A 12,912-nucleotide genomic window follows, 5' to 3' on the forward strand; every position below is an offset into this window, starting at 1 on the left:
GGCTGCCATGACAGACTGGAATTTGTAACATTTCTCTGTGCTCTTCCCCAGAAAATGACATCATGCATCTCTGAAAGCCAGAGACAATTGACTTATAATAGCACTATGCAAATTAAGACATTTAATTCTGCAAGCTGTTATTGGGAGGATACACTGTCAAGCCTTAGTTCCAAGCATCTACACCACACAGGAAACCCTTCCCATCCACATAAAGACATGTTTTATTAATTTAAAAAACAAACCATCCCCCAACCATACCACAGAAATAAACTGGCTCGTTGATACATTTTGATACAGTTCTAATTTATATTTGTATTTTAAAAGCCAGCAATTTAGGCATTGGTACAGTTACCTATATTTATTGGTTAGCTTCCTCCAACATTTTCAGGTACCCAAATCAAAGCAAATCGAACAATAATTCCCTCTCTTGTCCACTATTTTAAAAAAATGTGCAAATCCAACTCAAAATGGACTTCCAAAACCATTTATTTTCTGCTTGCACAAGGAAACAGCTCTTCAGAACACTGTCCCTTTGGTCTGTGCACACCTCCCCCCGAAAACCCACAAACGCATCTATTTTCACTGAAAGGTTGCATCCAAAACTTCCAGTGCTTTCACAACACATTCATCTTCTTGTGTCTGTTTAAAAACAAGCTGATAGTGTGTAACAATTCTGGATTTCGTACTTTGTGCAAGGCTATTTAACTTGTTTTTTCCATTATTTTACTCTGTGAAATGTATTAATTCCTTGTTTTCCCTGACAGTGAAAAACTTAAAACATTTAAATGAGCCTAAAAAAAAAGATTTGTGCCAACATGGCCAAATGATGTTAAAAATGTTACTTAAAAAAACTAGAGAACCAGTGATGGCTTATGGAAAGCTCTGGAAAAAAAAGAAGCCAATTTGGCCTCTAATTTTCAGTAGTCTTTTATTAGAACTAAAGAATTACAAGAAAAATAACACGTTACTCTTAGAGTTGGTCTCAGTTTCCTGCTTATTCTTCAGATGATTGCTTTTATTTGTGGCATCAGATTTACATCTATAGTATGGTCTGAAGTGCAGAATGGGGACCCACAAAGCAGCAAAAGATATTCTTCAAAGCCTCCGTGTTAAAACAATGGAGTGAACTTTTATCCAGTGCTTTCCGTGAGACATCAGCTACTCTTTTTTAAACACAGAAAACCCTAGAGTCAGTGAATAATAAATATGAAAATAAATTAAGTCCTCAATCCCCCAGTAAAGCTACAAAGATAGTTATTATAGTTAAGATTATTCATGACTATAAAAATCTGCATTTGGATACAAAATATCCAAGAGGTAAGTATGTTTTTTGTTCAGACACTGCATTTAACAATGCAAGTTAGTGCCACCACGCAAGATGCAGCTTAGGTGTTCCACGTAAACACCTCTGTTATTCTAGTGTCACGCTGTCCCCCTTACATTTCCACTTAGCCATAAGAGACTATCAAACAGTGACAATGTGAACAACAGTCAGTGCTTTTTGTACCCATCTATCCTCCACATAGCACTAGTTGCTCCCTTTAAAAAAAAAAAAAAAAGGGGGGAGGCTCAAATACACCAAAACTGAGGGTATCAAATGGAAAAAGCCTCCTCTGTAAAAGGCGCACCTTACCATTTTTTTTAATTTAAAAAACCGCCATAGATTGTTTCAGTTGTCTGGAGGACACAAAATAAAGAGACATAAGTAGAGAAGTTCAAGTTAATCTTCAATGGATTCTAAAGCAGCTACGTGGAGGCTGGAGATACCCAACATTCATTTTTCAAGTTCTTGTGTATCTAATGTTCATATATAAAAAGTGATGGTGGCTCCGTCTTGGAGGAGGCCTAAGGAAGAGTTCATTAAATGGAGCCGTTTACCACAGCTCTTCAGTGCCGTGGCCTCAATTCTCTGTTGATGCTGCTGCCATTGCGGCTTTCATGCTCTCTCGTGTTGAGAGCTTCAGTTCCTCAAACTCAGTGTTTAGTCTGTTGATCACCCATTCCAGAGCATCTCGGCCCTGTCAGAAGAGAACATAAGAGTTTAGCATCAAAATGGCTGCAGCAACACTATTCAAGAGAAAACTTCCATATCTTTCCTCTGTCAGACGCCAGAATTGTGCTACAGGGAACCAGTTTGGCATTATACATTGAGGTTTTATAATAGCCTCATCCTGAATCTTTGTTGCAAAAAAGTGTTTCCATAACACTCAGGTGCAAGAAGTCAAGGCAGTGCTGAAATGCAAACACTTAAAAGCACATTTAAATTTAAGATGCTCTCCCCCTCGGTTTTCACTATTCTTATTAATGCAGGAAGGACAGCATGTGTATGGATGGAGCTAGGATTATTCTAGATTATAGAGTGATTAACTAAGTGAGAATTGGAGACTTCATTAAAAGCCAGAGCTAGAAAGAACAATGCTGCTCTTACAGGTTGACTCATTGGTAGCAGTTAAGGGGAATACCTCCATGTCTCTGCATCCCAACACACATTCTACTTGTCAGCTGCATAAATCTGACCTATGGTGATTAGGAGAGGAAGGGTTAACTATCAAGTTATGTTTTCCTCCTTCAGAGTATCTCTTCAGCACAAAAATCAGACTAAATGAAAGACTTTGATCACATGACTCAGTTTTCTGCCAAGGCACTGCCCTGGCTTCCTCCCACTCCTGGATTGTATAGGAATGGTCTACTTAGGTCATCAAGAAAATAAAGGGCTATGAATAAGTATAATTAACAAGAGTCTATCACTTCTATGAAGTCACCAGAATGCAGCTCTACCCAAGTTTACAAATTCATGCAACTACAGATCTTCTGTGAAGCACTTATGTAGGATGTGAATGATTCTCTTGCTCTTACTGTAGCCTGAACTTTAGAAATGAGAAAATGCACAAAAATTAAGGAACTAAAGTTGTTCCCAACAGAGATGGGAGAATTAAACAACACGCTCACTCAGGATGAGAAGTTGTTCACAGACAAGCAGGCTCGCCTGGGGAAGTGCTGGCTGCTTCTTTAGAGGGAAGGAGAAGGAAAAGCCATAGAATATCCCAAGGACCACTGCCTCATGAACAGCAAAGGTAGGAATCAAATAAGAGAGCAGTAGTGAGGAAACTCAGGGCCTAAACTATGACCAGAAGAGCCCTGGAGGCAACAGCACCACCCTGCAAGGAGGTGGGTGAGCCAATTTTGAGGGCAGAATTAACTGACACAATTAAATTGGAGGACAGAAGTGATTTTTCCAGTGATTCTTCTCCAGCGAAGAAAGAATTAAAAGATCCATGGAGGGAAGTTTAATAGGCATGGCTTTGGTGGGCAGATTTTTTTCAACCTAGTCTAATGAACCTAATCTTCTGTCAAGTTAAATACCAGAAGATTTCACGTGCTCTTGAAGACAGGGGCAAGACCAAGCTAATTTCTGAAATAAAACTGTTGCCATCACAAAGGAATCCTCTACAGAACCGTGACCTTTACTTATGCTGTCATTTCCCATTCTTGCCATATAACTCTGCCTTCCCACCTATATACAGGTTCTTTAAGCTAGATAAAGAGCAAATGCACAAATGCCTTCTGATAAGGGGATGAACTGACAACAGCAGAACACAGGATGGTACCCAAATGAGTAGAAATTAGATAACTAGCTTCTTCACACTAAGAACCACCTATCCACAAAAATAGAAGGGGACCCTCAAGTGCTCAAAACCCATAGAAATACTGTCATTCAAGACCCTGAAACAGACCAGTAACACCTGACAGCAGCAACCACATCTTTGACCTACAAGGAAAATGTGTTCTCTTGTAGTAGCATTATCACTGATACCTTTGTCCAAAATCCAGTTACCATTTACTATCATTTGTGTGAAATGGACAATTCAAGATGTATTTACACAAATGCTCTCTACTGAATTCACGTGTCATTAGCATTACTAACTGCAATGCATGCAAAAACCTGAAAGGTTAGGCAAGGATATTGAGGCAAAGAGGATGTTAAATAATGCCCTCACTAGCTGAAGGATACTTATTCTCCCATCTCCACTTCCCCAGCTGCTGGATATTAGAATGATTCTACACTGAAATAATGACTTTGCAAACCACTGAGAAATGCAACTCAGCTCAGTCTTTTTTATGTTGGTAACATACACAACACAATTGTAAGACCCTTTTTTCAGACTGTGGACTAGCCTGGCTGAATAAATTTAGTTTTGAAATATAAAAATACCATCCTTCTTCAGAGCAAAGAATATGTCAAGTTTAGAAAATGAAGAGTCCCTTTTACCGACTTTTCAAGTTTTTGTGTTAGGATAATAGTCACAGGAGGCTGGGCTCTGCCTCCATGTTGGCAGATAGCCCCTAACCCAAAGAGCTGTTGAAGTATTTTTTGAAACCAGAAAACCCATCTAATCAAAACATCATTCTTAGTCCAAGACCAAGCAGGAGAAAATTCATTCACTGCATAAGATCACGTGAGTAGCCCATCCACAGTTTGGAAGCCAGGATATAGATTACAGCCTGATGCAATATCCTCAATCTGTGTAATTTTACACTTGGTAGTTTTGAGTCCGATTACCAACACACCCTGTGCCCTTCTGCTTCCCTATTATTTAGATTGTTTTGGGTTAGCCCATTCTTCCTTCACTTCCCATTCACCCTCCACTTCCTCTGTGTACATGCCTCTGTTTCTTTGGTTTCAGTTTGCTGCTGCTGTCACTAGCATATTTTTTTCAATTGGCTTACTAGAGCCAGGCTTTTGCAGACTATGGCATACAATAAGAAATACAAATGAATGTTCACATATTAGTGCCCCTGACTAAGCAGAGCACTGTCAGAGACAGAAAAATCTCTTGATTATTCATTTAATATGATACAGATGTCACAAGAATCCAATTGAAAGGTTTATTTCTTAAGTTGGTGTCCATCCCCTTAATTAGAGGCAGCAATATAAGGTATTGAAAAAGTGGCAATTTAAATGCTAATCACCTTAAAGCCCAATCACAGGAAGATTACACTTGAATTAGTCAAAAAGTAGACAACACTTTGAGCAGAACTCTTGTGTTATAGAAGAATACCACCAGTCTTTCCATAAGTGACTAGGCCGTGATCTAAAGCCAGTTTTCAGTTTGTTAATTTTCAAGCAACTTCCTTAAGTGAAAAGGTATTTTCTTCTCTAGAGAACTATTTACATCCAGGTAAGCCTGGTGAATCAACCCAGCCCTGCTACCTTGCAACTAGAAATTAACACACCATGGTGGAATGGAAAGGTTCAGAAAAAAAATTCTGCCCTGGAATTTAAGTGGTTTAAAATCTCCACAATTACTGTTTCGTTCATAATTAAAGATCTGGGCAATTTTGCTCAGTAAGAAGAAATAATCTGACAGAGGACTAGTTTACAGAGTTTCACAATTTATATAACCAACACAATGCTATTTAATTTCTATATACGATGCTGATTAAAGCAAGCACATTCATAACCAAGCATGCACATTGCATTAACCCAGTACTACATATTCTGGCATTATATGCATTCAGTGGTATTTCAGAAACTGGGTATGAACATTTGTTCATAAGTTTTAGGCCACAAGTCAAGGCTGGCTGCTCCAGCTAAAGTTTTTGGAGAATATAAAGCTTCAACTATTTGTCCAAGTCATAATTTACTGAGACAGGAACTTGAAAGCACACGGCCATCATTTGCTAAGTTATATACTCACAGCCCACCATAATGATAGAGAATAAGAGCAATGAAAATGGTTTGGGGATTGTCAGTGGAAGTTTTAAAGTTTTTCAATACAGGAACAATGGAGACAAGTTAGACTGCCTAAAAGAATTAAAAGCTGGAGGGGACATTTACCGTTCAGTACAAATATACAGCAAAGAAAGCTGCACTCATTTCCCTCAGCCCTGAAGTTAAGTTTCATGACCATCACGTTTAGGGGTGGCAATTAATCTGTAAACAGCAATAAACTAGAAACCAATGCAAGATATACAGATTTATTAAAATATTTTACTTGCTCTTACAGTAATGTGCAAACTTCCGCAACAAACTCCCACCTAAAATGTAAAGGTCAATTCTAGCAACTCTCTCTCAAGAATGCAAACAATCTAGTCAGGGAGGATAAATCAAGCAGCAGTACTTTGACAAAGCAAAAAATAAGTAAAAAAAATCCATAACAAAAACCCATAAAAAATCCCTACTCTGGTCAGGCCACCCCTATTATGAGATATCAATCCTAATCCTTTCAACTGTATAGTTCTAGTCCCTCTTCATAATGGCAACTCCATTAGCCAGTTTGTTAATTCTCCATAGAAACTGCCTTAACTGCAGTGAAACCAAAGGAATTAAATTAGGTCTGGTGGAGCCTTAGTAACAAATTCACATGCATGAGTACCCGCAATAAACATGCTACTATCTTGTGCATGTAAGCAGTCTCTGTATCCAGTCTTTCCAGTGATACAGGGGATGGAATAACTGATCCTTCCAGGTCTCATCCAGCATCTCTGACTATTCCAATAAACATGTTTGCCATTCCTGTACGTAATGTGTTTATACACAATGTGCATGCAAGTTAATTCTGATAGAGATCACATCACAACAGTCCATGCACACATTTGCTAGAAAGCTGAAATGCTGTACCGAAAAAAAAAGAATGCTGGAGTTACCACTAGTTAGTATAAGCTGCAGTTGTAGAAAAGCCTGCTAGCTTAGGGCGCTTTCAGAATTTTGAATTATCCACTCAATAGCATCCCACCCCTAGAGTAACACAAAAAAGATTGATAACATAGCACAAGATTCTTCTATCATCATTGCAGTATTCAAGCACCAGATCTGCAGTCTCAGTACTTAAGAACAAAATTCAACATTTATTTTAGCATTTGAAGAAAGAACAGGAAATGCTTTTTTCCCCCAGCAACTTCTTCTGTTTTCAAAATCCTGCTCAGATATAGAAACATGGCACTGTGTTTCTGTGATCACCAACTCCTCTAAGGTAGAACAGTCTGTTAGCAGTCAAAAGGCTGAAAACAGCAGACAAAAATTCCTGCCAGGTTCAGCCTCCATGAATGGACTCAGCTGCAGCAAGATGAACACAGAAGTGCTATTTCTTTGTAATAAGTTTGTCTAAACAGAAGGTGTCCTCCCTTATAATAAGGGAAGAAGAAAGAAAACAATTAAGACAAGCTCTCCACGATGGGGCAGTTAGAGTAGGAATATTTATGCCGTTCTTAGGGATCACAGAATTATGACTTGGAAGGGTGAAGGGAGAGAGCAAAAGGTAGAATAATGCTTGCCTGCTTGACCTCACCATTTTAAGTAGATTGGCTCCTGGCCTTTTCTATAGTTGTACTGTACTTTAATTAGAACTGGCCTTTTCTTTTAAAACAAAGCTGCTGATGCACCAGGGATTTAACTGCAATCAAGAGTCATGGGACAGTAAGATCAGACATGTTCCCCTCTCATAGTGGAATTGGGAGGAGTGCAGAGTGTGATGACGTTTAAGAGGAAGGAATATTCATGCAAAGCTGCCATTTTAAAGAGACAATCTGTGCCATTAGAGCCCAGCCACCCAGTTCTTTCCCTCAGCTACTGTCACTCTGCCCAGCTCTTAGTGTTCGTTCACTTACTCCAGATCCTTCCTAAACACTAAATACATTTTTTGTCAGTCCTTCACTTCAAATGCTTTATAGTCACTTTGCTTCCCTTCCTTGGTGAAATGCTTTGACCCCTCATTTTTCCTCCCTTAAATACTCTTGTGACCAAGAATGGCCATCTGTCTGTCAATAATGCACTTCAAAATGCCTAGAGCAGCAATGCCAGTGACCTCTTGTATTTGGAGACGAGGGCTGAGATGCATCCCTCTTCTTGCCATCTCTGGGAATAAAACTGACCTTGAACAGTTCCCTGCTCTGTCCGTGCACCAAACCTGACCCAGGATCATCTGCCACTGCTCCTTCCCTGAGTTTGTTTTCCCCATCCTTGTAATGTGTTAAACTACTCCAGGGGCCTCAGAGCAGAATACATTTTACAAAATATACCTGAGCATGGTTTTATGACAAACTCTACTCCACAGGATAAACAAACTGGGAGGGTTACTGACACCAGCTGGCATAGGAACTAGCCAACATCCCTCCTCTTACACAAGGACTGTTTAGTCTCTGTACAGAAACTGCTTCTACTGCATTATTCTAGATTCTTTCATGTCATAAACAGAAGCTAGAACATAATGGTGCACAAGAATTAAAGCAAATAAAACTGAAATAAGCAGTGCAACCAATGCAAAAAGTGCATTTATGAATTAACTTGCCACTCAGCCTTTGTTTCTTCCCTAGTAGCCATTTTTAACACTGAACAGAAGCAAGCATTTAAGAGCTCCATGGAGTAACAGCTTGTCAACTGCTGGCATACAGGTTTAGTTATTAGATTTTTTTTTTAAATGCAGCTCTGCATGTGCCATGTTACCTATTCTCCATGATGTTTATGCTACCAAGAGCAACAAGGATTTAGTATTTTAATATTGTACACGCTGAGTATTTATCCCTGTAAGTTATGCTCCACCTGCTGAACACCCACCAACTCAATGGAAATTAGAGAAGATTGCAGATTTTGATGTTCAATGCAATATTTAGCAGCGCATGTCCAATTACTGCCAACAAAAAACATACCTTTCTAGCATTGGAGGATATTGAATTTGCCATTAAACTTTCCAAATAACTGCTCAGGCTAACTCCTTTTACAGTAATAATTGCTTCTTGTGTCAGTACAGTCCTACAAAGAAAAAATAAGTATTAATATAGAAAGGAAATAGTATATACTCCCCCACAAACAAGTAAATCCACAAACAACCCTACTTACTTTTCAGGGTTTTCTGGATGAGGTCTGTAGACCAATCTTTCATCAACCGACACCAAGTTTGTGAGGGTAATCTTAAAAATAAAATCAAGAACCTAAGTACTCAGTTTGCCTTCCTCTATCAGCTTTTTCCACCAACAGTTTAGAAGCAGTGCCTGATTACCCTTAATAGCAGAAACAGGACAGTCAAATCATTCCAACTGCAGAACAACAGCATTATCACTTATAAAGCCATGCACCTTTGAACGGCAATTTTTCTTACCCCCATAGAAATGCAATGACAGTTAAGTCAATTTTCCCTCTCATAATCCACACAGTGGGCAGTTCAGTAGTACTGCTGACTGTTGAGCCTATGAATTGCAGCATGCGAGTAGCAGAAAGGTTCTGCAGGAAAGTAAGTACCACTACCATTTCCAAGAAAACAGAGAAGTCTGGGTTTATTGTAGAAGGATAAGGCTTTCTTACTGACCACATTATTTAAACCAAACTTAAGGCTGCAGAATATTATAACAAAGCAAAACAGGCAGCTAATACATTGTGCAGGTTCATAGCAAGTTGCTGGTGCTGTTTAACATACATTAGCAAAAGGAACATTACTAATCAGATCACCTTTTACTCAGTTGTTTCACTTCCATATTCTCAGATATTTTTATGAAAAGTATAATTGTGTAAAAGTTCTCTTATCTAGGTTATCTATCCCTGCAATGAACAAAGCCAATAGCAAAATGCGCATTCGGGAAACGGGCCGCACAGAAGTTTTTGCCTTATCCAGTTCCCAATGAAAATGTCTGTCTTGACAAACATGTTTTCATTCATAGCTATTTCTGAAACCCTTCATGCTGGTATGAGACACAAGTTTCACTCCCAAAAGTCATTATCAAAAGCTTCCTGATCTCACTGTCACTTACATTGGAGGAGCAGAGTTCCATCTTCTTTTCCACTGGATCTACTACAGAATGTTCTTTGATGTATGTCAAAGTCCTATTTGTTCCCAAAATCTAGAAGGCAAGACAGATTTCCATATTTAAAGAGTCAATATAAGAAACCATAAAAATATTCTGATCTTCCACAGTGTCATTACACAGTAATTTGTGAGCAACTGAACACCCTGATCAAGAGTAACACCCCATCATGCCAGGTGCTTAAACCATGAAAGAAGACAGTCCAGCATGGGAAAATACTATAATCTTAAAAGCGATTAATAAGCCCACAGACACTCTTGGCAACAGATGTGCTGATTACACCTTAAAATTTCTGGAAACAAGGTCTTCTATAAGGTAAGTTTTTATTTTCAACCCAGAATCCAGATGACAATGTGTTTAGATGATACTACATCAGTAAATTATTCGATGTAACAATTACCTACCGCTTTTACAATACTTGGCAATCCCCATTCTGTGCTGAGAAGGCGGTGACTATGTAACCTTCCCTGGTTGTCAAGGCTTCTGTCTAGCACATCTACTCCTACTACACATGGATTCATGGGATTGGGGTATTTTCTCATAGCAGCTTTGATTACAGTATCCCATGGGTGTCTAGAAAAAAATATAGAAACAGAATACATAACTATTTATACACTTCATTATAAAATATGCAACGATAAATTAGTAGCATGGACTCATCTGGAGTATTCTGAACAGTGCTGGTCACCTTGTCTAAGAAAAATATTGTAGAATTTAAGGGGAACTCAGAGACAACAAGGAAAGCAACAGAAGGAACACGCTTTTTGAGGGGGGGAGGGACGGACAGACTAAAATGATTAGAACAGTTTAAAGAAAAAACAAGACACAATCCAATCAGAAATCTAACATAAATATATTCAAAATACAGACTTAATAAGAGACATTCAAAAAACAAAAGCTACCTATTGCTCTCATAGTGCATGAGCCAAATTACATTAAATTAAATTAAAGCATGGCACATTCAATTCAAATAAACAGGAATTGTTTCAGTTCTACAGGTCAGCAACAGAACTCAGTACCACAGGATGTAATTTGTGAGGCTTTCACTAAGGTAGAAAGCCTAAGCTGCAAAAGAGGATCTCTAATTGTAACAGTAGCAGGCTCACTCAGAGTTGTAGTTAACATTACAAAGTTTCAGAGCTGTCTCTATCTCATGATTTAAAATATAAGCGAAAAAATCACCAACTACTGGTTATTTGAAAAATACACAGTCTGGGGTCAAATTATCCCATATCTACCTTCCATGACTAGAATCTAATCCAGCATCAAAAGTCTTGCCTTCTTAAATAATGCAGCCTAGGGTAAAAGGGTTCCTGACATTATATTATGTGTATAATGTAATATTCCTTATATACACTATACATCAGGGGCCAGCAACATTTTATGAGCCACGGGCCGGAACAATCTAGCTCCAGTCCAACGCAGGCCAAGTGGCTTTAGTACAGGGGTGGGCAAAATATGTCCCAGGGTCTTTGATGACACAACTATACAGTGCAGGTCAGCATCATGCAGACCCTCCAAGCTAGCTCTGGAACCAATACAGCCTCAACAGCGTAGTTTCATAAGACCACTTGGTCTTTCTAATGATTTCAAAGCATGGATACACTTACTGTTTCTTTAAAAGGGTGCCTTTAAAAAAATCTCAAGTTGGATCACCATGCAGGATGAGGCTCTATAACACACCAGACTGAACTATAAATCAAGTGAACTTTTCCACAAGCTTCCAAATAGGAGCAGCAAATTCCTCCTGTTCCAGCTGAAGACTACCTCTAAAAGAGATTCTCTTTTTCGACTAATCCCAGTTTGCTCACCAATAAGGAATCCACATCAACAGGTTCTTGTTCTCTTCAGAGATTATACAACATAAGGCAAACAGAAAATGCCTGAAGGTAACTAACAAGGACAAGTCAAAGTCTTGACTGTCCTTGAAGACTTACAAGCAGCCAAGGGCCTAACATGTCCAAGTCAAGTTCCACGTACCTGAGCTGATCTAGTTACACTTGCATCCGTGGAAGTACATGTTTCAAAGGCCTCTGAAGTGATCTCTCTTTGTCACTTAGCCTTTTCATGCAGTATCAAGACACACCTTTATGTTCCAGCAGGTGGCAGATTTTCAAAGCAAGCCCCACAGTTACTCAAACAGAAGCTGTGCCACAACAGAAAGCTTCGTTACCACCTTTAATTTCACATTAGAAGATACATCAGATTTCAGTGCCAAGAACCTTGGAGCTGGGCAGCTGCCATAAACCGGGGGCGGGCAAAGTCCACCCTGCAGCTGGATCAGGCAGGCAGCAGACTGCAACTCTGTCCTGGCTCCAGACCACGATTTCACCACCATGAGACACGCCAGGCCTGGCCCCAGAGCAGCTCCCTGCCCAGCCGCATGTCCTGCCAGCACTGCTGGGGCCGGTCTCCATGGAAACCGGGGCCCTGCCTCATCATGGCCCTGCCACTGCTGGGGTCTCCATGGAAACTGGCCAGAGCGACCGGGGCAAGGACTGCTGGGAAATGGATTCCAGCCACCAGCCAGATCTGCTATTTTGCTCACCCCTGGTTTAAACCTCCTGAGGCTCAAGGCACCGGCAGGAAAATATCAGCTTAGTTTTTACTCAGTTTCTGCACTATAGGAAAATAACAAAGCCATTGTTCTCAACAAACTCAGAGACAGACTGCCAGGGGTCAGGCTGTTTTTGACCCTCTGGGCTTATGTGGCCAACCACAGAAAACGAGGGTTGGAAGGGACCTCCGCAGGTCATCTAGTCCAACCCCCTGCTCCAAGCAAGAACGTCCCCAACCAGATCATCCCAGCCAGAGCTTTGTCTAGCAGATCTGAAAAACCTCCAAGTATGGAGATAGCGCCACCTCGCTGGGAAGCCTGGTCCAGTGCCTAACCACCCTCCTAGTCGGAAAGTGTTTCCCAATATCCAGCCTAGCCCTCCCTTACTGCAACCTGAGATGGTTGTTCCTTGTTCTGTCACCTGCCACCACCGAGACCCGTCTGGCTTCATCCCCCACCACCAGAACCAGGCCAGGGGCCGGACCCACGAGGCGGCCCCTGGATCCAGCTCCAAGGCTTCATCCCGCGCCCGCTGAGCAGAGGACAGCGGCCCGGCCGGG

At 40.3% G+C, this 12,912-nt stretch overlaps 1 protein-coding gene across 4 annotated transcripts in view; it reads right to left on the bottom strand.

Annotated features, from left to right (window-relative positions):
- Positions 1-284: 284 nt before the first annotated feature.
- Positions 285-12,912, bottom strand: part of PRELID3A (PRELI domain containing 3A) — a 12,853-nt gene continuing 225 nt past the window's right edge. Inside the window, exons 2-7 of one of the 4 annotated variants that reach the window (XM_019525094.1) lie at positions 11,776-11,941; positions 10,200-10,368; positions 9,742-9,831; positions 8,837-8,907; positions 8,647-8,749; positions 285-2,018 (exon numbers count right to left, since the gene is read on the bottom strand). In XM_019525094.1, coding sequence (XP_019380639.1) covers positions 1,902-2,018; positions 8,647-8,749; positions 8,837-8,907; positions 9,742-9,831; positions 10,200-10,337 — 519 coding nt within the window. In that variant the 5' untranslated portion in view covers positions 10,338-10,368; positions 11,776-11,941 and the 3' untranslated portion in view covers positions 285-1,901. Of the gene's footprint in view, positions 2,019-2,949; positions 3,074-3,236; positions 6,740-8,646; positions 8,750-8,836; positions 8,908-9,741; positions 9,832-10,199; positions 10,369-11,775; positions 11,942-12,912 lie in introns of those variants that run through there. The other 3 variants (XM_019525102.1, XM_019525087.1, XM_019525111.1) reach the window with 3 other exon arrangements.

The sequence above is a fragment of the Gavialis gangeticus genome, unplaced genomic scaffold (genome assembly GCF_001723915.1).
Source record: "Gavialis gangeticus isolate Ggan-Ray unplaced genomic scaffold, GavGan_comp1, whole genome shotgun sequence".
In the NCBI taxonomy this organism is placed as follows: Eukaryota; Metazoa; Chordata; order Crocodylia; family Gavialidae; genus Gavialis; species Gavialis gangeticus.